The 26654-nt window shown below is 42.1% G+C and overlaps 1 protein-coding gene across 1 annotated transcript; it reads left to right on the top strand.

Annotated features, from left to right (window-relative positions):
* The first annotated feature begins 29 nt into the window (after window positions 1-29).
* On the top strand, window positions 30-26590 carry col9a1c (collagen, type IX, alpha 1c). Its single transcript, XM_084563193.1, has 37 exons — window positions 30-410; window positions 1787-1858; window positions 3366-3495; window positions 6497-6893; window positions 7274-7354; window positions 11139-11156; window positions 11569-11658; window positions 11790-11825; window positions 13557-13628; window positions 13914-13958; window positions 14065-14100; window positions 14211-14234; window positions 14350-14403; window positions 14843-14914; window positions 15561-15599; window positions 15761-15817; window positions 17913-17966; window positions 18201-18254; window positions 18343-18396; window positions 18463-18516; window positions 18615-18668; window positions 18760-18813; window positions 18904-18957; window positions 20381-20434; window positions 21805-21849; window positions 22010-22063; window positions 22178-22231; window positions 22373-22426; window positions 22735-22806; window positions 22910-22945; window positions 23047-23091; window positions 23200-23232; window positions 23429-23575; window positions 24058-24112; window positions 24209-24403; window positions 24886-24972; window positions 25857-26590. Exons 1-37 carry the CDS (start codon window positions 347-349, stop codon window positions 26057-26059), a joined length of 2799 nt encoding a protein of 932 aa, XP_084419319.1. The 5' UTR covers window positions 30-346; the 3' UTR covers window positions 26060-26590.
* The last annotated feature ends 64 nt before the right edge of the window (window positions 26591-26654 follow it).

The raw sequence follows: 26654 nt of genomic DNA, 5'->3' as shown, positions 1-26654 counted from the left end.
ATTTGAAGCTATTGAGATGACAAGTTATTTGTTGCTCCATAATTAGTTTAATTTAATACGATCTGCTGTACCCTTGTTCCACTTGTGAAAAGTTATTTGTCACCTTCATTGCCGCCACATCGCCATACTTCACTGGAATCCCAAAGAAAACACATTCTGAAGGACCGGTGTAAACGTTCTCTTCCTTTTATGCGCCCTGGATGAGCGCCGAGCTCACCTGTTAAGTGCTTCCTGTCATCCCTGCGGTGTTTTATTGATTCGGACAAAAACAAAACTGTCAAAGGGAATGACACACATGACTGAACACTGATTTTCTCCATCTTTCCCAAACAGAAAGCGACCATCGATGACGCCGCGCTTCCCCGCCTGCGTGGCTCTTCTCTCACTGTTCCTTGCTCCAGCTCTTGGACGTAAGTCAGCGCAATGCCCAATCACTGACACATCCCAAAATCAAAGTACTGTATATTGCGTGCACTGTATGCCACCAGCAGTGTGAATCTGTTTGTCTTGCAAACAAAGACACTGAGAGGTAATGCCAGCATGCACCGTTGCTAGGTCATTCTCTTTATTAGAACTCACAGAGCAAAGGCCAGAAATAGCAGACACACTGCTGGCGTAGGATTAAATCAGATTAAATGTCCCCTTTGATAATCACAGCAAACCCATTCTCCGCCGCTGTTTGGGAACACAATATATCAAGTGCCAGATACAGTAGTGCAGTGCTTTGTGAAATTTGCCTCATTACCGAGGCGCACACATGCAACTGCCCGCAGTTCATCCCCAGCTCGTTGCACTAATGATTGGCTTTCTGAGCGTAATGCTGCGGCAGGCAGTAACTTTAACAACTTGAGGCTCGCATTGCGCAGTCAGATAAGTGTTTAGCGGTGGTAAACGTGGGATTATAAATACCGTCTCACCACTTGATCTCGTTTCTCAGCGGTTTATACGGGACGCGGGAACGGCTTCCAGATGTGCTGCGCTCACGCTGCTCGCCCTAAATGAGCTGACTCAGGTTATTGACTGGGGAGCCCCTCCGGCTGTCACATCCGCATTTCATAAAGTTTTTTTTTTAAGAGGCGTTTTCCCCTCAGGACTGTAGTGTGAATGCGCAATGATAGCGCCCCTATCTGACACATCCCAGGAACTGATGTGTCAGATAGTGTGTTTCTAGCAATTAACAACCTGTTCAGTTCAATCGTAGCGAGGCCTTGTCCCGTCAAGGGTACATTTTTCTGAAGTCGCATACAATTTATATTAATGTCAGTTTGCTAATGGCAATGGAAAACTCTGCCAGTCTTTTCTAATGAATATCAAATTATAGATTTTTCAAACTGATGATGAAAATATATGATTAAAGCATGTATGGCAAGTTGCATTTTCCATTAAACCAGACTTCCATCTTGATAAATCCCGAATAAAAAAGGAAAGTTCATTCTGACGTGGCTTACCCTAGTTACTGTATATATATCATCATTATGTGTCCGGCTCTGCTGGCATATTTGGATCACAGGACCTCTTAATGGAGCTTTCCATTAAAAGTCTAAAACACTGCATTGATTTGTCCATTGTGATGTATGAATATGTGAGACACTATCAGCGAACCCCTCTGTTAAAAATGCACCACGGTGTACTGTCATGTTAATTCACTCTGGCATTAAAGACCTTGCTTTTCCTTGTAGCTGTCTCCTGGAATATGCCAACTCAATTAAACTGACCACTAACAAACTGCATTTGTCGAATTCCGCGAAACAACACATCAAGATCACTGCTTGTTTTCTCCCGTTAGAACTGGACCTCAACCGACTGGATGGCGATACCGTCTGCCCACCAATGCGAGGTGGACAAGATGATCTTCCAGGTAAAAAAGACTCTTTGGGACACTTATCTAGACTGCATTCAGACAAAAGTAAAAGCAGGAGCTGCGCAAACCACGAGACAAGTCTAAGGCTAGAAAATCCCTAGAAGAGAAAACAAAGCATCTGAGGGAAGGTGGTGGGTTTAATTAGCTGAACAGGGTGGGCTGCCTAATGCCACAAGACACCTTTAGATTTCAAATGAGGCAAATAAAATGTTCCACTTGAGGTTTACAGAATTTTACTTGGAACACTTCATGCTCAGCAAGACTGCAGTGGCTCACCACTGCCCCGTTCACTCCTCTCACACATCTGTGCACATTCTGCTCCGGAGATTGATTAAGCAATGAATATTTTTCCGAAAAAGTTTCGTATTTCACAGTGTGATTCATAACTGTAATTCACAATTTCATTTACTCATATACAGTGCAGCTTAAAAGTATTTGCACGCCTCGGAAATTTCTACATTTCTGCATAAAAATGACTCAAAACTTCAGCAGATTTACACACAAGTCCTGGCAGTAGGCAATGAGAACCAATTCAAACAAATGAAACTGAAATATTACGCATTCGTGCTTGTTAATTCAAGAAAATCCATCGTTTGTACTTATCTGTGAGGAGCAAACGCAAATAAGCAATTACATGTTTTCGGTAACTGCTGATCAGTCGTCTAGAGCAGCTTGGAGAAATTTAAGCCCATTCCTCAGAACTGCTTCAGTTCTGAGATGCTGGTGGGTCTCCTAACATGAGCTGTTTGCTTCAGGTCCTCCCACAACATTTCTGTTGTACCAAGGTCAGGACTTTGACCTGGCCATTCCAAAACAACCTGTGTGATCGGGGTCTTGCTGCATGACCCGGTTTCTCTTAAGATTCAGCTCACAGACAGATGACCTGATTTTATTTTATTTAGAATTTGCTGGTATAATTCAGAATTCGTAGGTTAAGCAATGGTGGCAATCCTTCCTGGCGTAGATGAAGCAAAACAGGCCCAAACAAAGACATTGCCACCCCCATGTTTCACAGATTGGGATGAAGTTCTGATGCTGGAATGCGGTGTTGTTTAGTCTCAATACATGAAGCCTCTCATTTAAACCAAACAGTTCTACTTTGGTCTCATCCGTCCACAAAACATTTTCCCGGTAGTTTTCTGGCTTGTCCACATGATGTTTACAAAACTGCAGACGGGCAGAAATATTCTTGCAGTAGTGGTTTTGTCCTTCCCATTCTGTGTGTAAACCATGGTTGTTCAAGGTTCTCCTGATGGTGGATTCATAGACATTGACATTAAACAATTAGTTGCTTAGAAGTGACCGCGGGTTCCTGTGTGACCTCTCTTATGTGTCTTGCTTTTGGACTTTTGTGTGATTTGTTTGTTCTCTTTGTCAACTGTCAGGACTTCAGACATCACGCAACGCTAAATATCATTATTACATGATTGCATTTTGTAATTGTATAAGCAGTAATGAACACTGTATCACTGTCACCATGTACTTCTTGCCCTATCCTACACAGGTTTTGATCTGATCACCCAGTTCCAGCTGGACGTGATTCCCCTGAAAGGTGTCAGGAAGGTGGACGGCTCCACTCCCCTCCAGGTGGCCTACCGTCTCGACAAGGAGGCCAACTTCCAAATTCCAACCATGTAAGTACAGTAGAGGCAGTTTAAAGGAAAACAGATAAAAACACACACACGCACGTGTCGAGCTGCAGCAGCAGTGGTCTCCTGATGCAGGTGTTGCATTATTACAGGCACAGATGTTGGAGAGAGAGCAGCATATAATTGGTAGAGGAAAAACATGCCTGGACCTATTTGGCATCTCTTAGGCACAAAGGCAGAGGAGAAGCATTTTGTGTGTGTGTGCGTTTTGAATGAGTGTGGGGGATTGGAAAACCACCTTAGATCACTTTGAAGCTTTTTTTTTTGTATTTCCAGGAAATGTAAAGAAACATACTTTACTGTTACTGCTTTTTTTCTAATGATTTATAGTCTATTATAAAGGCCCACCCTTTAAAGAGTTTAGAAAAGACATAAAATAGGATGTGCTGACAACAGCAGTGGCTTCCTGGGAAAATTAATAGTTTGCTGTACAAACTTGGCCGGATTAACCCAAATGGGAACCCCGGGGCAAAAACAAGACATGGGCCTCTAGTGAGAAAGCCCACCGCCATGTGTGCTTTAGAATGTTTTACTGCTGTTTTTAGTTTAATTTAATCATTAAACTGTACTATTCCCTCTTAATGATTTTGATTGTTATTGCATTTTATGATTTTTTTTTTCTTCCCATGTGGATTTGCTTCAAACCTAGCTAGCTAAACAGTATGGATTATTATTGTCAGTTACTAGTAAAGGCCTCTGATTTGCTCTGACCCAATGAACAAAAGCAACAGTGCAACAGTAAGTTGAAGTTCTCAGGAATTGATTTAGTATCTGTCAGATTTAGACTTGACTAGAGCCACTAAAGCCATTGTGGTGTATGCATTTTTTATGGACTTATCAAGCTAAGTAGGACTTATCATGATGAATTCACTGAACTTTGAGTAAGAAACTGATGGATTAGTCCTCATATACCACGATAATACAGAAAACTTGAAACATTTCCTTCCATTTTCTGACATTAGTCGTTAAACTAAACAAGAAGGGCCTTGCTATTGTGAAAATGCGCTCTCTAAAAGTTTTTAAAATTGCTCTTAAATAAAGTTATTGATAAAGTTGCACAAACTTGCAAGAGGCAAATCTGAATAATGTTCAAAACTGAAGCAGCCAAAAGTACTTTTAATCCCCAGCATGGCTCAAGTTCTTTAAACCACACACAGTCCATGTGCTCAGCCTTAGTTGTCCCACAATGCATCTAACCTTTCATTAGACTATCACGGACACGGTAAATGTCAAAATGTCAAATTCTACATGGCCAGGTTATAATGCAGGCTTTCAGTTAAAATTGTCTCTCTCAGATCTAATCTGAGGTAACCCTGATGATATTACCCTGGTAACTTTATCAAACTTTGGAAAGCTTCTCTGAGACAGCTCTGTGTTAGGGGCGGATGTGGGGGACTCAGTAGGTAGGGCGGCTTCATGTACCTCATGCTGTCATGTCCTTGAGCAAGTCACTGAACGCTGACTTGATCCCACTGCTTGACACAACCACACACCGGTGCCAATCAATGTATGTGTGCTTGTGCGACTGAATGGCTAGATGTGTCACTAGGACTGTAAAGCGCTTTGCGTACCGGTTGGTGGGTGACATAAATGACATATAAGCCCCATTTGGATGCGATTTATTTCTCTAGGGGCAGTGGGGTGATTTCAAAGCTATTGACCTGAGAGTGTTTGTGAACCTTTAAACGTTTGATGGAAGCACGTTAACGCCAACGCCGTGGTGAAAGAAATCAAAGTCGTCAGGAGAGCTGCACCCAGTAATCAGCTAAAGCCTGTATTTGCTCATATTTAGTTAAACTCGTCTCGTTACATTTTAGCTGAAGTAGCTGTTAGCGGCTCCAGATTGAAACAGATCCATGGATGTACAGGCAGCTATGACTGGATTACACTGATACAGAAGAAAACTTGAAAATGTGATGATTCTCATGCACATTCTGGTATGCCTTTTTACATATTTTCAGCAAATCTTCAGACATTCATTTGAATTTATTTTCTCTCTGTAATGGTTTAGCTTTTGTATTTTCACAAAATCTCAAAGCCTGAGGGGGAGAAAGAAATTTCCATGGAATAATTTAAGCCCCATTCCTCGATGTGATGTTAATCCTGGGCTACAGTGAGCCGGTGGGTGTCAGGCCCAGGTCCTTTAGCGTTTTGCACTAAATTTAACACATCTGAAAGGCGTGACGTCAAAGATGTTGTTTCGGGACAGAGTGTGCAGGGTAAAGACTTTACCACGTTACATAACCAAAGACACCTCCCGGTGTTTCCCAGTGTGCCTTCTCCAGACTGTTTTGGCCAATCTTTTCCTGCAGGCCAGCTTTGCTCTTATGTAACTGGCTGGCACCAGGCTCCTATGCTGCTCAGGCCTGACACACCGAATGTAAATACATGTTAATTCTCCCTACGAGTCCAGCGGCACAGACCGTGCTTTGAAGTCCTGCTTTGCTGCGGGCAGCCCTCCCTCTGTTACATTCTGCAGGGCAGAACTGGCACATACTTTAGTCTTTCTCACCTGAGGCAAAGCTAGAGAGAGAGGTCTTCATTTGTTTTATAGGGTTACAGGAAACTCCTTTTTTATTGCCTCACCTTGATCGTTTACAAGATGGTAAAAGTCCGGCTGCAGTGCCCATCTATGAACGCACCACCTACTGAGTACCTAGCTTGTTAAAAACACAGAATGCACCAGGTTGTGGAGGGATGAGTTACAACAGCATGTTGTAACTCATCATCTGATTTATGCACTGTCACAGCCTATCTAGCATAGCTCATTTCTGATATATATACCTCAATCTGAATCTGTTTGGATCTTGAAGACAGCAACAGCAGGATTTGAGTTATTTTTGTCGAAGTCTTGATTTGATGATGGTTTTGGAGGGTAGTGTTCATTTTGTGATCATGAATTAACTGTGACATGAAAGATATTTTGAGAGTTGTAACCTGCCTGAGTTTGAGTATTCCCCACATCTGAACCTAACTCTCTGCTCAGGCTGAACTTTCCTCGCGGCTTCCCCGATGAGTACTCCTTCATGGTGACCTTCCGCATGATCAAGAACACGGTGAACAAGGTGTGGAACGTCTGGCAAGTAGTGGACGAAGATGGCAACAAACAGGCCGGGCTGAGGCTGAACGGCGACCAGCAGGCTCTGGAGTACTTCCTGATGGGCGCTGATGGGTACCTGCAGACAGTCACCTTCCCTGGCCTCTCAGTGCTCTTCAACACCAAGTGGCACAAGGTGATGATTGGCGTGGAGCGCGACCAGGTCACGCTGTACGTCGATTGCCAACCTGTGGATCAGAAACCCATCAAGGGCAAAGGCCCCGTCAACACAGAGGGAGACACGCTTATCGGCAGGCTGGATGCCGATCCCAACGCCTCTGTAGTGGTAAGCGACGATGCTGCATTTAATCAAGTTCACTAACTCGCCTTACCTGCATTGTCAGGGAATAGTGCCCTCTGTAAGAAAACACATTTAGGTTTATGTGTGTGCTGAGCTCTGCTGTAATTCTAAAGTGCTGCTGTCACAGCAAAGCTGCTCAGCTGGGTTCCAGCAGCAAAAAAAAAAAGAAAAAACTTAATCCCTGCAGAAAATCGCATTGCTGGAAAGTCTAGCTCAACAACCCAGAGAGAGGGCAATGATTTAAACCTACAAAGAAATAGCTGCGCCCTGACAAAGCATTTGAAAGCACTCCTTTTAGTGTCTCATGTTAAAGTGACTCCGTGTCCTAGTTTTGTACACACAGTAACATTAACATCTTTTTTCAGTTTGAGCTCCAGTGGATGCTGATTCACTGCGACCCAAAGAGAGCCCAGAGAGAGAGCTGCAATGAGCTGCCTGCCACCGAGGTACAGTAACAAGGCCTGGGATCTGCTCAGCGTCGTCTGTGGTTTGTGGTTTTATTCAGGTTGATGGAGCTCCCAGCATGCTGAAGGGGAGCAGCAGCAATGCTGATATGGAGTTGCAGAAGTGTTACAAAAATATATATATATTTAACTGTGCATTTTTGGCTAAAGCACCAAGCTGGAATTGCACAGGTTTTTAGTCACATGTGACGTCATTGAGCGCTATATGAGAGACAAAACACAAATGGTAGTTAGCTAGCTGTCAAATTTTAACAACACTGAGGAAGTGGGATCTTGCTAAAAGGGTGAGATCAGAAACCCAACCTACACGTTGTGCTTTTGAGAAATTGTAACTCTTATAAAATAATACATTTCATTGCTATTAGGCCCAAGTATGCCAGATTGCAGCACCTGCAACATGAAAATAAAAGAACAGAAGTGACCTAAGGTGACCTATGTGAAATAACCTTTCCTACTATGACCTACTGGGTTGTTGGTTGACAGGAGACCTCATTAAAAGAACTATTCTCTGTTACCTCTTTTACTAAATGTGCAGGTAGCTGGCAACACCCAACTAAGTGTACCCTAAGACAAAATAACGAGAGTCTAGAGACTAGAGGTGACTAAAGTTGGAACATTCAGTTACCCTACTGGCTAACCAAGCTAACTTAGTATCGTTTTTTTATTTATGTTTTTATAACTAACAACAGGAAAATGTTTCTGATATTTAGCCAGAGAAAAAATCTGTATCAATATTTAAAGTTAAAAGACAGAAATGTAATTTTTGACTGTTCAGAGCGAAAGCTACTTTACACATACACTATATTACCAAAAGTATTCGCTCACCTGCCTTTACTCATTCTATGAACTGAAGTGCCATCCCATTCCTAACTCATAGAATTCAATATGATGTCGGTCCACCTTTTGCAGCTATTACAGCTTCAACTCTTCTGGGAAGACTGTCCACAAGGTTGAGGAGAGTGTTTATAGGAATTTTTGACCATTCTTCCAAAAGCGCATTGGTGAGGTCACACACTGATGTTGGTCGAGAAGGCCTGGCTCTCAGTCTCCGCTCTAATTCATCCCAAAGGTGTTCTATCGGGTTCAGGTCAGGACTCTGTGCAGGCCAGTCAAGTTCATCCACACCAGACTCTGTCATCCACGTCTTTATGGACCTTGCTTTGTGCACTGGTGCACAGTCATGTTGGAAGAGGAAGGGGCCCGCTCCAAACTGTTCCCACAAGGTTGGGAGCATGGAATTGTCCAAAATGTTTTGGTATCCTGAAGCATTCAATGTTCCTTTCACTGGAACTAAGGGGCCAAGCCCAGCTCCTGAAAAACAACCCCATACCATAATTCCTCCTCCACCAAATTTCACAGTTGGCACAATGCAATCTGAAATGTACCGTTCTCCTGGCAACCTCCAAACCCAGACTCGTCCATCAGATTGCCAGATGGTAAAGCGTGATTCATCACTCCAGAGAACGCGTCTCCACTGCTCTAGAGGCCAGTGGCGGCGTGCTTTACACCATTGCATCCGACGCCTTGCATTGCACTTGGTGATGTGTGGCTTGGCTGCAGCTGCTCGGCCATGGAAACCCATTCCATGAAGCTCTCTGCGTACTGTACTTGGGCTAATCTGAAGGTCACATGAAGTTTGTAGCTCTGTAGCAATTGACTGTGCAGAAAGTCGGCGACCTCTTTGCACTATGCGCTTCAGCATCCGCTGACCCCTCTCCGTCACTTTACGTGGCCTACCACTTCGTGGCTGAGTTGCTGTTTTTCCCAAACGCTTCCATTTTGTTATAATAGAGCTGACAGTTGACTGTGGAATATTTAGGAGCGAGGAAATTTCACGACTGGATTTGTTGCACAAGTGGCATCCTATGACAGTTCCACGCTGGAATTCACTGAGCTCCTGAGAGCGGCCCATTCTTTCACACATGTCTTGTTTCACAGTCTGCATGCCTGAGTGCTTGAATTTATACACCTGGGGCCAGGCCAAGTGATTAGAACACCTGATTCTGATCATTTGAATGGGTGAGCGAATACTTTTGGTAATATAGTGTACCTTGTTCCTGCTTGCTGCGACCTAGCTGGAAAATGAAAAATGAACCAATCTTTTGGCCTTTTTCTTAGTTCGCTCCACTTTTTACATTTATCGTTTCAATTTATGGAATAGAATAAATGCATACAGAAGCAAAGTAGGTACCCTAAATGTGCATTATTCAGGTTAAAGTGTAACGAGAAAGTTACGCTGGCGTTTTGTCTGAAGTTGAGAAAAGCTTGCATCTTTAAAGGAATACATGAGAAACACTTTTTGGTAATACACAAGTCATAACCCCATATTTCTGAAAGTGATTTGAAACCTTATAGTATGGAAGTCCTTGCAACGGTGAATACATACCATTTATTGTGATTTACAAAACTATTTTAGTCAGAATAAAAATTTAACCAAACACCAAACATTTGAAGGCATTAAAATTGGAGGATCAAACCAAAACGACAAGTAACCATAACGCATTTTTGGCGACCACTGAGGGGCATGTCAAGGACGGACATCGCAGAGAGAGAGTAGTCTCAAACCGATTGCAGTCACTCATTTGTTTGCAGGGTGAACGCAGGTTACCCAAGAAGCAATATGACTACCTTCTAATCATATAACTAGTAGTTTACCTGATGCGTCTTTGGAAGAGTGTGCATCAGATTGAGGTGTCTGGCCACAGCAGTGCTCCTTCTCTAAACATTATTTTCCGCATGTAGATGCTTGATCGAACTGAACATGTTGTTCATATACAGAACACTGCTACATAAACCACAGAACAATAATAAATGCTAGCAGATGCAAATGCTTCATTTTCGATTTGATTGTTTCCTGAGTTCCTGACATCCAGTTATGACCAAAGCACAAAACTGTTTGCAAGAACGTAGTGCTGAGGGCGTGTCCGAATTTCATCTTGATTGCCCTTTGAACCAAACTAAGGTTAAATGCAACGTTCTAGTAATATCGTGTCCATTACTCCATAAATTGGAACAAAATACAAGTGTGGAAACACCCCTAGCTTCAGCATCAGCAGTGATCTTACTCACTGCCTCAGCAACGTCCTCCAGTTGATTCCTATCTGTCAACATTCAGACATTCAACCTACAGTCCATCAGTACTCCTTTTGCAGTCATAGTCATTGTTGTGTGGTTGCACACAGTGGAATCTTTAAGTATTAGAAGGATTAGGGGTTTAGCAAAATGTGAAGTCATTGAAACAGCCTTTAATGTTGGAGACATTTACCACAGATAACCTGAGATCTTCTGTTTTTCAGCAAAGTTAATAGGATAACGTTGATATAAACACACAATTAGCAAGGCGTTGTAAGGTTTATTACATTCCTGATTGAATATTATCTTTCACTTCGGCGCGACTCGAGCACAATTAATGAGATGTCTGCTTCTGAGAAAAGTACTTGTAGCTTTGCAATGAAAATGCCACTCCGCCGTCTCATTCCGTGCGAGGTGCAACGGATTAGTTTTTTTTATTCAATCAGCTGCATCATAATGTAAATGACTGCACCCCCTGTAGACAGAGACGCCTCCTGGCGCGACGTGCTCTATTAGATTTGAGGCTAACACGGTGGGTACTGTGTATGGGGGCTGTGTGCTGTATTTAAATGACAGCATGATATTACTCACTGGTATGACTACGAACACGAGCGCTTCTGCTGACGCCTTTGGTGAGGGTGGTGTGACTACTTTCACTAACTCTCCCTTTATCTGATTTCTCTTGCTTCTGCAGATGTTTGCCAATGCTGAGGTATTTATTTATCTACTCTACCTTCTTTTTGCTTTGTAATTTTAAGCGAATAATCAGTTTCAGTGCTTTGGTTGCCTAATTGCCTTATTGCTTTAACCTCTAGCTAACTGATGGTGGTGGTTTTTGTTTGTTTGCTGTCTAGTGCATTGAGGTGCCAAGTAACTTAACCAAGTAACTCTCAGGATAAATTAAACTGGCACATAGATACTGTACATAGGATTTAAGTGAAATGATTGAAAATAACTCATCTTTGGTAGATATTTCTGTATAATAATATCTAATGTATCCTATTTAAGCAGAACTTAACTGAGCACTTGAATTCTGCTAACCCCTTTCATTGATATCCAATTGTTATGAGTGTAACTGTCTTTAGTATCCGCCACATTTACCAACTGCTTCTATCCTCTCACAGCCTGACAGATCAATCCAAGGTCCCCCAGGTGCCCCTGGCCCAGAGGGCCCTCGAGGGGCCCCAGGAGAAAACGGCAGGGATGGAAGAGATGTAAATATTTCCTACTTTACATCAACCATTCTCCTTCTTGAATCCGTTCACCTGTTGTCTAAATTAACAGTCAATAACACAAAGTGACTTATTCTTCTGCTCTCTTTAACTGCTTGTATTTGTCTGGCCAGGGTCTTCCAGGGTCTCCAGGCAGTCCAGGAACACCTGTAAGTATTAGATGCAAAATGAATCGCTGACTATATACTGTACCTGCAGGCTGTTGATGCATCCTGCCTCTGTCTCTCTGTTCATTTGTTTGTTTGTCATATTATGCCACAGGGAAATGATTCCGTTCACATCTCTGTTCAAGCGGTTAGACAGTTTCAAAATAGACTTGTCTTAACACAATATGACCCTGCATCACATACTAGCTTTTCTGTGGGGGGCTTTTCTTTGAAGACCGACTGCTGTGCCTTACAGTGAGAGAACTCTTGAGAAATTAAGGACTGATGAAGGAAACAACATCAGTTGGAATCATCGCCTTAAGATATATAAAATACATATATACTATATATCCTCCAGTGACTAAACAGAATTAAAGTTTGAGAATTGATGTAATTTTAGCATAACCTGTGTCTATTGGATGTCAGCAAAACCTGTCCTAACTCTCTTCCCTCTTCTTTTACACTCAAGATCCATCCCTACTGTGGAACAAATACAATAATATCACTAACTGCTAAGCTTACATGTTATTCCTTGTCCGAACCCCTCTTGATTTAAGAAGGGCGTGAGCCAATGTCCAATTTTTAATCTGTCAAATCACCATCACCTGTGATACCGTGGATCGTAAATTAAAAAGCAATGTAATAAGCGCTTGGAAGGTTAGCTAAAACCCTTTTCTAACTAAAACATATATCCACTTTAGAACCATCAGAAATGTATATTTCTCAACTGCTTACCTCTCTTGCTCTCATAAAATTCTGCCGCTGAGTTTGCCAGCCATTTTGAAACACACAGCTCCCCAACCAATGGTATACCACTGAAAAGGTCAGGATGTCCCCTACATGGCACAACAAGTTTAAACTCTGTAGCTGATATAGTTTTCTAATTATCCGTCCGATACCCGTGTCCCGCACAGAACACAATAAGGAACTACCAGGATTTTAGAGGATATATAATCACCTCAAAACTATAACTTTTAGGTACCAAAACAGTGTACACCTTACCTTAAAGCTAACACTTCCTCAAGCCCAGATGCAGAACTCAACCATGAAATGTTAACAGATGATTATTAAACAAGCATCTATTCATCATTCCACTTCCCCCTGCTGAGTAGCAGATGTCTGGAGGTGAAAACCCTCTAAATGTTTTTCCTCTATCATTATCCGGGGGGCATAAATTAGCCACGTCTCCAAATGAAGTGGGAGGACATTTAGGACTGGCCAGTGACAGGCAAGATGATCACTGTATCACAGTGAGGGAAAAGAACTTGCATTTCCTCAAGAGTTGTTCTCAACTATAAATGTATGGAACTAAGTGTCTGGCACAATACATTTCATTTAAGAATATTACAAAATTTATATTATTTAATGTACCCTTTGAATTGTACTCCAGTTAATTAATAGTGGGAGTTTGAAGTTCTGGTTTGTACAAATTCTATCTAATAATTGTCTTGTCACAAAAAGGACTCCGCAGGTAGTTTGTACATTACCTGACCAAACCAGATCACCTTTGGAAACTAAGGGACTTTTAAAAAAATAGGGCAACGTTCTACTTCAGTAGTTTATTCTGGCCACATCTACAAACTTGCTAATGTATTGACCCAGGCGCCTTCATCAGAACTTAGTGGCCTTATTCATAGCTAGAGACAAAGGTTAGTATTAGAATTTTTCGAGTATTAGACATTTGGAGATGCAGGAAGAAGATAAAGCTGCCTTATTTTTGTTTCTGTTTTCTAGGGCAGCAAAGGGGAGCAGGGGGAGATCGGTCTTCCTGGACAGAGAGGCCTGCCCGGTCTTCCAGGATCCACTGTAGGAAACATAACACACTCTTTCTAATCTTTGACAGTGATGTCTTGTTTGATTGTGTGTGCGTGTTCTCCTGGGTCCTATGTCTGTTCAAAAAATATAGAAATATCTGCAAAATGTCCAAGAGTGAGCAACTTTTTTTAGAGCTGGTTTCAGGTCCAAGGACAAACCTTATGAATAAATGCAGTCACTTAGGTCTGACACAAAAGTGTGTGTGCAGTGTGAAGGACAGTGTGGCAACAGTAAAGATGCCATGTTGATTTGGCTGTGTGTGTTTGCTATCTGCAGGGTTCTCTTGGCCCAATGGGTCCCAGAGGGTCTGTAGGAGAGAGAGTGAGTAAAGTTTTAGTTCACTTCAGAGTCTACCGATTAGAAGAATTATGATTTTCTTTTGCAAACATAGGCAGCTTTTTCTGATTTTTACTCCTGTTGACTGCAGGGACTTCCTGGCTTTCCTGGACCTGCAGGTCCTCCTGTAAGTGGACAAATCTCTTACTAAAGCAACATACTGTACACGTGTGGGTCTGACTCTGTATGACGTTTACATGATACATGCTAATTCCTGCTCTGTCTCTTCTTTCACAGGGCCCAGCAAGTGAAGGACCAGCCGTATGTGTTTGCTACAGAACACACCTAGCTCTGCCCTCATTCAAATATGCCTATACAGTACATGGCTTGCCAGTGAATGTATTGCTGTATTAACTGGTGTTTGTCTGTCTCACAGGGACCTCCAGGGAAACCAGGAATCCCAGGAGACGAAGGAAATATTGGACCTGAGGTCAGGATGTTTTTGATTTTAACTGTAATGGTTGTAAAAATTAGGACAGGAGCAGAGAAGGAAGTGAGGTGATATGGTTACAGAGCCACAAACTCAATGAGAGGAGGTCAGGGTGGATGGATGGGCTGGTAAAAAAAAATTGGAATTTACCATGGATGGTGACTGCACATTTCCCATTTCAGACCTAAAGTAAACATTTAGTATCACAACGAAGGTCTTCTATATTAACTAGACCCTAAAGTTTGGATTAAACTACACAGCCATATTTTGCGTGACTGAAGCTAAATCTACCATCAATTTTAATGCTGCATATGTTAATGTAGTACTCACAGATGGACATTTTAATGCATGTACATGTTGCTGATAATGCTATCTAAATCATTTATCTCAGGGTTAGGGTTAAAAGTGTTTGATATCAAATGTTGTCATAAAATTGCAGGGTCCACCTGGACCCAAGGGAGGAAATGGCAACCCGGGGCTTCCTGGCCCTCCAGGCCCACCAGGGCCTATGGTAAGAACCAGAACTAATGTTAACTATGTTTTGTTGACATATACTAACGTACAGACATATACATACAACAGACATATCATACGCACATACACATATTGTATTTCTTGCACTTTAAATATTCTATATAATGCACAGATCCCAATATTTGAATTACAGGCCCAAAAGAAAAGTCAAGTTTGTCAAATATCAGCTGCACATTTATTATTTAAAAAAGAAAGAATATGAAAGTGAACGTTCAGGCAAATTTACTCCATGCATTCTATTTTGGCGTAGTATAAGAACATATCTTTCTTGTACACCCACGACATGAAAGTCTGCTCAAATCTAAAAATACTGCAGTGTGACACTAACTGTATCATTCCAAAGTCAACAAAACTCTATGAACACTATCTGCATGCCTTTTAATTAAATCTCAATATCAGCCACATGCTGCATATTGATTGCAACCCTAATAGTCTTCATACTAATATATCTATATATGAAGACTACATTGAGCTCAGCTCTGATTTCGATTTGAAATCATGGGTATGTGATGATGTTGCATGCGGCAGCCTCTTTCCAAGCGCTCAAACTTCTGCTGTGGTGGACTTATGTGGACATCTAAACCCCCTGTGGATGTTTTAGATGTCGCTCTGCTGTGTTTTAGGGACCGCCTGGTGCCAGCAGTGAGGGAAGTGGGGAAGCAGTGAGTGTTTTTACTGTCTTACACACCGTCAGATGTTTTCTGGGTGCATGTCAATTGGAGTGGTGATAGCGCACTTCTGATCAGAATGAATCATGAATTTAAAGAGGCTGTGCAGCAGCAGCCACTCTTGTTGGTGTATCTGACTGTCTGTGTGTTTTTAGTGTCCTGCTGCCTGTCCTGCTGGACCTCGGGGAATAGCTGGGCTACCAGGGATGAAGGTGAGGAATGTTAACAAAAGTTGTTCAGTGATTTAAAGCCAAGCCAGACCACAACATTTACACTACTTTAAATTTTTTTTTTAACATTTAGGCAGTCACAGGACAGAAGAAATTTACATTTATATCCACTCGCATTTCATTCTGCAAGTGTTAGAATAACAGTAAGTAGTGGCTTTACAGTCACAACACAGCAAAGTGATTTCTAAATAACGGTTCAAGGTTGCTTGAACCCTCTGTACTTTTCCTGATTTATATAGCTCTTTTAAAACTTTTAAAAAAGAAGTTGCAAAGTGATTTACATTAGATGCCCAGACACCAATAAAATGCAATGAAAGTGCACAAACAGAACATAAAAAAATGGTGAATAAATCCACGACTCAATCAAATCTATCAGCAGGCCAGAATAATGAACCAGTTACAATATGAGCATGTTAACCTAAGAAAAGGCCTGTCTATGTACAGTAGGTGAGTCTTTTAAAGCCTCTTAAAACAGTGCAGCGAGTCAGGGCCACCACAGCAAAGGCATAGAAGGAAATAGAAGGAATGCCAAAATAAGTACATTGGCGTGGAAAAGGGATTTTGATTGTCACCCTAAATTTTACTTGGAGCCAGTGAAGAGATGCAATAGCTGGGGTGATGTCAACATGACGACTAGCTGCTGCGAGTAACCTGGCAGCTCTTTTCTGAACCAACTGCAGCACTGTAAGGCAACTTTGCCGAGACAGGTGCACTGGGAGTTGCAGCAAACTAAAAGGGAGGCAATGAAATGCCTACACGAGTTCAACAGAGATGTTCTCTGCAAAATGGTTTTAGACATACAGTACAATACAGTCTTAACTTCTGTCCCCAAGAAGTTTCACCCCCATCCACACCTTGAGACTAGAGCCTCTGACTGATAGTGGTTAGAGCACCATTCATTAGGGAAAGAGGGCAGGGGCAACAACAGGTAAGTATCTAGCGGTTAACAGACAGTTGTGCCAGGATGTGGCCGTTAATAGACACTGGTCAAGCAACTTTCTCGTGGACTACACCCACAGATGCTCCTATTTAAAAATCAAGTCCCCACCAGTCCCTTAGAGCTGAAGAAGCTACTTAGATGAAACATCTTCAAGAAACTCTACAAGTCCAGTTGCCTTTGTTTAACGTTTTTGGATATACCACGACCTGGATGATTGAGAACCTTCACAGACGTCACAAGTATTGTCATGAAATCTTGTGCAGACGCCGTGTTCTCCATTGAGATGACGAATGAGCTTGGTGATATCCTGTCATGTCATTTAGAACCATCACCAGATCAATCCATCAAGCACAAATGTTCACTTCCCCTGATTCCCTGACATCTGACATGGATTGTTGCACCGCCATTAGGGTGACATGTCTCAACAACTGCCAGTGGAATCACTGGTCCCTGCAGGATACATTTTTCCTCCGGTGCCATCATGGGGTCAAAGTTTTAGTTTGGCCTCATCTGTGCTTTATGTTCAGAGCTTATTGGCAAGTACTAGCACGCTAAACTAAGAGGATGATCACGCTAAATACTATATCTGCTAAACATTGAATGATTGTGAGCACATTTCTTCAATATAATGAATATGGAAATTTAAGAAGAAAATAACTGAATGTACAGATTATCTTTGGACTAATTCTTAAATCCCAAAGCAAGGATCTCCAAGATTTATGCATTGTCATTGTATTCATCAACTTTGTCTTATAGTTCTTCTAGTGGTTACATTTAGGACTTTTGCAGTACTTCAGTTATATACAATATACTTTTTACATGTATCTTCCACCTGATGTTACCCAACTGCTCAGAAAGTTAGAAAGGTACGCATAAAATTACCTTTATCCACTTGTTCCGATCTATGATCACACTGAGAAGAGACCCAGTGACCAAAAGATGTTCTCCTAATTACCATATACCTGTTAAACCATTGTTTAGACATCACTTTTGGGTTTCGTTCAGTGGTCGGCACCACATGTCCTGACATAAATCAAAAGTCCAGTTATTTTACTTTAAGCTGTGAATGTAATGATGTTGTTTTTGTCATTTGAAGTGATACAACATTCTCAATAAAAATTGATTGCTGCCTTTCAGGGACACAAAGGGTTGGCAGGGGAGCCTGGAAAAGATGGCGAGCTCGGACAAAAGGTGTGTAAAGAGTGAAAACTAAAAATGATTGCAAACGTCTTAATGTCAGTGCCTTGCCTTTAGCATCATCACGATCACGATTCCTCTGTACTGAGAATGCTGGAAATATATTAATACCAAATGCAACCTGCGCATGATTTGATTTCAGCCTGTAAACAGCTTAATAGGATTAACTCTGCTCTCATAACGTAATTACTTTGTTCATGTTTGTTTTTTTGTTTTGTTTTTTTGCAGGGAGATGCTGGAGAACCAGGTTCTCCAGGGGCCCCAGGTCGCATGGGAGATGATGTAGGGAAACTTCTGTATTAATAAATGTAAGTTTCTTTAAAATACTCGAAGGTTACATGTTTTACACAATGCTCTTTTGTCATTTTAGGGTCAAAGAGGGCCCATCGGATTCCCTGGAACCCACGGAGAGAAAGGAGACAGAGTATGTTTGATGACATTTGTAACTTTGTATTAGAAGAAAAAAGAGCTGACTCCTTTTTGTTTGCAGGGTCCTCCTGGCTTCAACGGCATCCCTGGACCCACCGGGCCACCTGGAGCTCCTGTAAGCATCTTAGTGATATCAGCTCTTTGTTCTGTGCTCTGTTGGCATTCGCTCTTGCAGCAAAAAGGTGCAGGATATAACTGATGATTCTCTGTCAGGGTGTGGAGGGTATCCGTGGACGTCAGGGTTTGGAGGGGCCCAAGGGGGAAGACGTGAGTCTTACACTTCGACTTCGATTGTGAGTTATATTATGAAATATGATTTATTTAAAATCTTAAAAACCTACACTTTGATGTTGATTAGGGAGCTGTCGGACCTCAAGGAGAGCAGGGTCCTGCAGGGGAAAAAGGAGATGTCGTAAGTATGCTGAGACTTGAGTGAGGGTATTTTTGGGGCACGTTCATTCTTCAGCATGTGATTTTTCAAATGCGTGATGTAATATTGCAGGGAGAGCCTGGTGCAGATGGACTGGATGGACTTCCTGGATCTGATGGTGCTAAGGTGACTTGTGACATGTTTAGACCAGCACATTCAAAATGGTTTAACCTGCTGCTTAACAAAAACACTTCAGGAACAACTCAAAAAACATGAAGAACAGCACAAGGTGTTGACCTGGCCTCCAAATTCACTAGATCCCAAACTAACCCATAGGACCCAAAGGCCTACACTAACAACATTCTGTTGCCAGTCACCACAGGACACCCTCAGAAGGCCCATGTCCATTCTCTGATGAGTCACAACTGTTTTGGAGGCACAAGGAAGACCTACATAATATTAGGAAGGTGGTCATGATGTTATGCCTGACCAGTGTAGTTTTAGGAATGGAAGATGAAAGACATACAGTATGTTCCTTACTCCAGAAGAGAGAAATTCAAAGCCAGAATCAATTCTTATCAGAATATGAGTCTGGTAACACTCGATTACAATAATGGGCTTGTTTCAACTGATACAGAGAAAATAATACCACTGCGTACAACTGTCTAGCCCTACTACCAAGAAGAGCCAGTTTTTGTAAATAAATCTCTGATCTGCCATAGCATATTCATTTCCCAAAAGAGCAACTCCAGACCAACCTTCCGCTGCAATCATTTTGTGGGCAGGGGAAGTTGGGCTGGTTTCCAGGGTACATTCAGTCATTGACTAACAAGTCTAAGTGGTACATCTTGGGCCGGCATGAAACTCTTCCAATTAAATTAAAGATTTCGAAGGTAATTCAAAAATACTAAACTGTCTCTTGGTAAAGAAAAAACTGATTGGCTTCTGTTGTTGTATGCTATTTACCATTAAAACAGTTAAACCTTATCCAGGAGAGTCTTGTGTGTCTAAGATAAAGAACAAATTTAAGTTGGATGGAGTATTAAGGAAATACACTTCTGATGCCTGTTAGTCTGTCATGTGCATAGCATTTGCTAGCTTTAGCCACTACAAGCTATTGACCATACCAAGAGTATAACACCAATATTGCATCAGTAAAACCTATACCTGTACTGCATTTATTGCACATAAAGTGACATATATAACTGTCAATTTAATTGACAATGCAACAAAGAAAATGAACAAAATGGAAAACAGAAGAGCAAAACTAAACATCAATGCTGTCTATTTTTTATCTTAAAGTGTGAGACATATTTTGTTTCTAGTAATGCATTAAAAGTTAAATTCTTTGGCAGTAAGCCAAATACTTTGGTTAGTTCAATGTCCCCGGGGCATTTTCTAATGAACTAATGTTAGCAAAGGTGGAACAGTTTATGCTACGTTTCTGACATTAGTTTGCAGACATTCTGACCTCCTACTTGTGCAGCTGTTACACTGTGTGCCACTTGGGGCTGCAGTGGTATTGCCGACACCAAAATGTTCACACTGTGTATATCAGTCTAACCCCGTTGGTTCGTGACACTTGTATGCATTCACTGTGGATTTACAGGGAGCGCCTGGAACTCCTGGAGCTGTTGGCATCCGGGGCATTGTCGGTATCCCAGTAAGTCAAACTTCCTTTTCATTCATTCAGTTTCCATTTAAATATACACTCTCTCAGTCTGCAGCTCAATTATATCCTCCATTGTGAGGAGCTCTGTTGTCATTGCAAAGCAGGTGAAAACAAGGAGAAGGTAATGGAGGACATGCTCCTCTCTGAAGCCACACGGCAGGTCAGATAAATAAAACATTAAAGTCAAACAGCCAGTGGGAAGGAAAAGCTCCTGCCAAGGGCACTCTACCTTCTTCAGTAAGGCTGTGCGGTGAAAGGCTGCAGATGAGGCTTGAGTGGTAAACTTTTAAAGCCAGCACAGAAGAAAACATGTCTCCTTGATGTGTTAGATAAGCTGTTAGATCCCCACCTTGGGTAATGCTTATTTGACCTTTTTTAGTACTGTAACCATATCCCGCACATATTTATAAAGGAATATTACACTCAACAGTTCATTAGGTTAGCTAGTGAAATATAAAACACTTAATCAAAATAGACGGTTTGTGCTTCTGCGTCAATTTGACGTGCACCTCCCCAGAAATGTAACCACGCATCAGACTGCAAGAGCTGATTTGTCTGCTTAGTAGTAGTGTATTTTTGCTTTAGTATTTCCGGCTGCTTCTCCATTAATGCAATTTTTGAATTGATTGTTTTGGATCAATAAAGACGGAACACATGGAGGAAAGGTTAACTGAGTAGGTTCGGAGATACAAACACTTGCATGACTCGTCTATGGCGAAATTTTTGCAAAAGTTTTAGTCGTCATTGTTGTAAGTGAAACAGGAAGTAGAAAGTGAAGCAGGAAGTAGAAACAAAAATTAACCCGACAGACAAAAAAGACAAAGCGCCGACGAGTGTTTGTTACAGAGCGAGTATAAAGTATATAAGTTCATGACTGTTTTAATGTTTATGCTAAAACAGCGTAAGAAAGGTGGTAACTGTCTGATCATTTTGGAAGATGTAGTTTGTGGTGCTGTTAAACTGGACTGAATTAAACACTGAAGTGTTTCGGTTATTTAGCGTGGCACACTATAAAGGGGTTGTCAAACAATAGAAGTGTGTGGGTACAGTTACTACGAACCACAGCCTCCAGAATGAAAGCACAGTTGAATCATCAGGCCTTTCAGTAATTTAAAACAAGAGCTGAATACTATAAGCTCCTTGAAGCTAAGATGCAGGACCGTTCTATTAGAATGCATTCATTTTCACTTGTGTATCTAATGAACTGGCAACTCTGTGTGCACGAATATGTTTTTTTTTTTTATCCAACATCATCAGTCCTGTTTTTCTGTCAGTTCTTACTTCCCGTACCAGCAGGACTAAACCCAACGGCACAGTCGTTTTCAGCTTGTGTTAATAAGACATGTTGTCCTTGTTCCTAGGGCCTGCCGGGGAAGAAGGGAGTAGCTGGGCCCCCTGGTGAAAAGGTAATTGGAATCTCTTCCAGTTTATCGAGGCATGTCCTTATAGCATATGCAAAATATTACTGTCTCTCAAAACATCTGTAGGAGTCCCTTGTTGGGGTCTGAGCTGATGGAAGTAGGAATACTTCTGACTAATCCATACCCATGTCTGCTGTGGATTTAGGGTGACGTTGGTGGTGAGGGATCCGTTGGACCTGTTGGACTTCCTGGAAAGCCTGTGAGATTTTCCCCCAACTACCTATTACACTTTACCTATCATCCCTTTGTGAATTATTTTTGATAAATACTTTGCAAGCCTTAATTCCAAACCCATCAATTTGTTTTTATGCAGGGTGAGCCTGGAAAAGACGGAGAAGATGGAAAACAAGGAGATAAAGGAGCGACGGCGAGTTCACATTTACATTTCACCTGACGCCTGCTGTTTTTCTATTGGTTTCTGTGTTCGGTCAGAGTTTGTAAATGAAGGTGTGCCAGTACTGGGTCCTGGGACTGCAGTTGACATGTAAACTTTCTTTTCACGCTACAGGGTGAAGCAGGAAAACAAGGGCCAGTGGGTCCTGAAGGTCAACAAGGAATCCAGGTGAGACACCAGCCTTCTCTGTTCCTTTTTCTACAGTTAGCACTCAACTGTATATAATCTTCAAACCTAACAAAGTGATAAAAGGATAGTTTTCTATGTTTTTCTATGGCTATATTTTGATCGTGTATACAGCACATAGTAATCGTTGGGAGTGTCTGGTTTATTCTCACGGTAGCACGATAGCACCCGGGCTGTACGTATATGGCAGGACAGACTATTTTCTTTAATAGATGTGTTACAAACTAGTGTGCTTAATCTCAAATGGGATCATGTAAAAAGCAGATGTAGAATAAATGTTGTGTTTCCAGGGTGACAAAGGAGATAAAGGTGACACTGGGGCTAACGGAATGAAGGGTCATACTGGGCACAAAGGTGATCAGGTGAGACAAATTTTTTATTTATTTGTTTTACCAGTGTTACTGTAAAACACTGATTATCACGAAAATCCAGATAAGTACATAATGTTTTCCATGTATTGCTTAGGGACCTATTGGACCAGTGGGAGCCAAAGGAAGTCTGGTAAGGAAGATTTAATCTGAAAAGGAGAAATCTGCGAATGAGGTTTCACATGCATTCTTACACTAAAATTCAACTGTCCCCTCACTACTTTTGTGAAACAGGGAGACACGGGTGTGGCAGGAGATCCTGGAGTCAAGGGAGACCAGGTATTTTACTGCTAATGGCTGTCTCATATATATTATAAATACAGCAAAACTCGTGTTTGTATGTTTCTGGAATACTAAGAGGTTGACTTATGTTTGTGTGTTCTTCAGGGCCCTCCTGGTGTTCCTGGAATCAAAGGAGAGGTATTCACTCTCTACTGTCTCTTCTACATTGTTGCCTTAGGAGTTGTCTACATCAGTAACACTTAATATTTCTAGTGGCTTGCAGTGCACGTATACAACCATCTGCCAACCACACCATACAATCTACAGTAAAATATCCTACTGTTAGCATATATAGAGATACAGTCCTGTGAACGTTTTGTGTTTTCACCACTAGCCTGGAGCGAAGGGCGTAAGAGGAGCTACAGGAGCAGATGGCAGACCAGGCCAGCCGGGACATGAGGGTTTGGCGGGTCCAATGGGAGCTCGGGGGCTGGAGGGAGAACCTGGCCTTCCTGGAACACCAGGCCCCAGAGGTTTACCTGTAAGTCAAACACGTACAAGAACAGGGCATGTTTTAAGGACATACCTTCATCCTTATGTTTTACGTTTCTATGTTTTACCTAGTGGTTCTGGAGATTCCATTTTTTTGGAATAAACTCACTAACCGCTGCCACAAAAGATCCATTGGCATTTTATCTGGTTTGGCATTTGTGGTTTTGAATTCCAGCAGACCAACATGAATCCTAAGTTTGGTTAAAATCATCATGTTATCCTCCAGTACATTTGTTTATGACCAATTACCTGCAAAACTAATGAGTCCAACCTGCTTAATCTGTACCTTTGTACTAAGTTGCAAATGTTGCATTGTAATATGGCATTGAAAATTATGTTTACATGCCCTTTTTTGGTGATTTTCATTTTATGTATTCTGCAAATCCAGATGCATGATATCTGCACTGCCTGAACTGTTCAAAAGTCTTGGCCACTACAACCAACTACTTCATAGTGTTCATGAATTCACAGGGCCCAAAAGTGAGCGACGAGAAGCTTCGGGAAATGTGCTCAGCTGTTGTTGAAGGTGCAGTGCCTTCACTCTAATCTGTCCTTCACAATATTATTAAGACTAAATACTGTGAAATATTTGCCTGTGTTAATTGACTTATTATCCATTTAGAGCAATTATCAGAGTTTATGAAAGAGCTCCTGAAGAAGCCAGCGGCCCTTGGTGCCCCTGGTACCCCCGGACCAGCAGGACCACCTGGAGTTCCTGGACCGGCTGGAGCAGCTGGAGCAGGCGGAGCTCCCGGGCCGGCGGGTCCCAAAGGCCACCCAGGCTTCTTTGGGCTTCCAGGCATGCCAGGCAAGAAAGGTCAGTACATTTCAAACCCATTCTCCTGTAGTGAACACCGAACTGCTGGCATCAGCACGCTTTAGAGAAAGCCTGAGTGTTAATGGTGTGCTAATACTGAATGTGTTTCACTTGCGCATGTGTGGCTGTGATGGTGTTTTGCTTTTCCCTTATTCTCCTGTAAAGCCTTCAGTGCTACAGTGGATGTAGTGGAAAGAAATGAAATGAAGCCTTTAGAGAAAACAAGACTGTCAGCTCTGGCAGTATGCCTTTGTCCTCACTCCACCACAGCTATCACTGAAAGAAGTTATGCACAGCCCTCTGTGGATGGAAGGGATTCAACCATGCATAACACTGCATAATCAATGATTCATTAAACAAGACTGAATCAGAGTGGAGTTGTTAAGTTTCCTCATTATATGCCCGTAACGGCGACAACAGTGTGCCTCTCCATTTAATCTCGTCATTAATGTTATTGTCCTACGTACTGTTCTGCTCTACAGGTGATGCCGGGGAAAAGGGAGAAAAGGGCAATAAGGGAGAGGACGGCGTGGGAATCAAAGGAAGCCCAGGCGCACCAGGTGCACCAGGTAAGGCTGGATTCTTGTCATAATTAGAGCACAGCACTGCCGGGAGGAAACGGTGGGCCTACAAAACGTCTAGACACCGACTGTACTCGTTGTTATAAATAGTCGCACTGGACCAGAAATTCTCCTCCGTTTGCTGCTTTCCAATTTTTCAAACACGTTTCGGAAAACATGCGGTCAGCTTCTGTGGCGCTCTACTGACCGAAGCTCAACACAGTACTGTATAACCTACCAGTTTGAGTACAACACGCCCTCAATAAGCTTGTGTATGACTACTTTTAGGGCTAGACATATACTAAAGGCATATATTCCCCTCTGGTTCCAGTGGAAATTGAAAGCTGGTTAACTTATCTCGCCTGTGTTAGTTCTGATTTGTTGCTTTGTTATTCATGTGTTCTTAGTATTACAGCACATGCTAAGTCATATGCAGCAAGCAGCTAGCTTAATGGCGCAGTCATGCTAGTGGCGAGAGATATACAAGCTACATTGCATTTTCAGTAGAAGCCAGAGATATGAAGCGACAAGCTTTATCCAGACACCTTCTGACGTGGTGATAAAACCATATTTGTTTAATTCAGTCAATGACTATTCCAAAACCCCCTGACAATGTTCACAGAGTGCTTGAATGACACGGCTACAATGTTGCGGGCAATGCTGTGTGAAATCACCACAAGGCTAATGTTGTTAGCCCTCAGCTAGCTGTCCACTTGCTGAGCTGGCTAAACTGCTAATTGTGTGTCTGCTGGAATTAAAACAATATAACAAACTATTTGATCATTTTTAGGACACTTTTTGTAAATATACAGTATATGTGGGGACATACGATTGAGTACTACATTTTTGGTTGTGTTAGATAATATTTGATATGTTCTGAACATCCTCCTCAGGTGCAACTGGCGCTCCTGGCATTGGCAAGGACGGCAAAGACGGACAGCGCGGAGATACAGGAAGTCCCGGTGTTCCCGGAGCCTCCGGTCCAAGAGGGCCCTCAGGACCTCCCGGCCTTTGCGACCCATCAACCTGTATAAGCAGACTTCCACCTCTCTATATGCTCAGCGGAAAGAAATCCGCCGGCTACAAAAACCCATGAGACATCCCAGTTCTTTGACACTCTCCAAATCTCACTCTGCCAGTGATCACGTTTCAGGGCTTCTCAGGAGCCTAGGTGTGGAAATCTTCGGGAGTCTCCATCGTTCAACCACGGATCGAGGAGACGCAAAGGGAAACAGAGACGAGGCACATTTGTACTGTAAAGACATTTTCAACTTGTAGGTGATTTTAAAGAACGCTCATCGATTGTCCAAAGGCTGCTGCTACTGACGCCGAAGTAGCTTCTTCCGGTTGACGACAGGCCCACAGGCCTCTGAGCTGATCAATACTAATATCAGTCATCACTACTGCTTTACCCCTTACAATCAGCCATTCAACAATGAAGTCATAAAGCACTACAAGTCTCTCTGATTTACTCTCATGCTTTTCTTTCCCTTGAATAAGCTCATTTCAAAGCCTACTCAGCGAAACATCAAACCAAGTGGCATTCTGATCTATCTCAATTGCAGTTGCGAGCCAGTGGGGAGCCAAATCTGTTGAAGAAACCATGTTTTATAAAACATATGTTCACTTCAAAGCTAAACGAACATCTCCAACAGTGTGTTTTTTTAAATTTTAATTAAGGATCATTCATT

Source organism: Chelon labrosus (genome assembly GCF_963514085.1).
Source record: "Chelon labrosus genome assembly, chromosome: 16".
NCBI lineage: Eukaryota > Metazoa > Chordata > Actinopteri > Mugiliformes > Mugilidae > Chelon > Chelon labrosus.
The sequence above is the reverse complement of the archived record's forward strand: the minus strand, read 5'-3'. Positions and strand labels throughout refer to the sequence as shown.

Coding starts and splice junctions, on each gene's coding strand:
- col9a1c (XM_084563193.1), top strand. CDS start 347: ATGACGCCGCGCTTCCCCGCCTGCGTGGCTCTTCTCTCACTGTTCCTT. Junction 13,959..14,064: donor GAGGGTCTGTAGGAGAGAGA/GTGAGTAAAGTT, acceptor TGTTGACTGCAG/GGACTTCCTGGCTTTCCTGG. Junction 24,113..24,208: donor GTGCTCAGCTGTTGTTGAAG/GTGCAGTGCCTT, acceptor TTATCCATTTAG/AGCAATTATCAGAGTTTATG.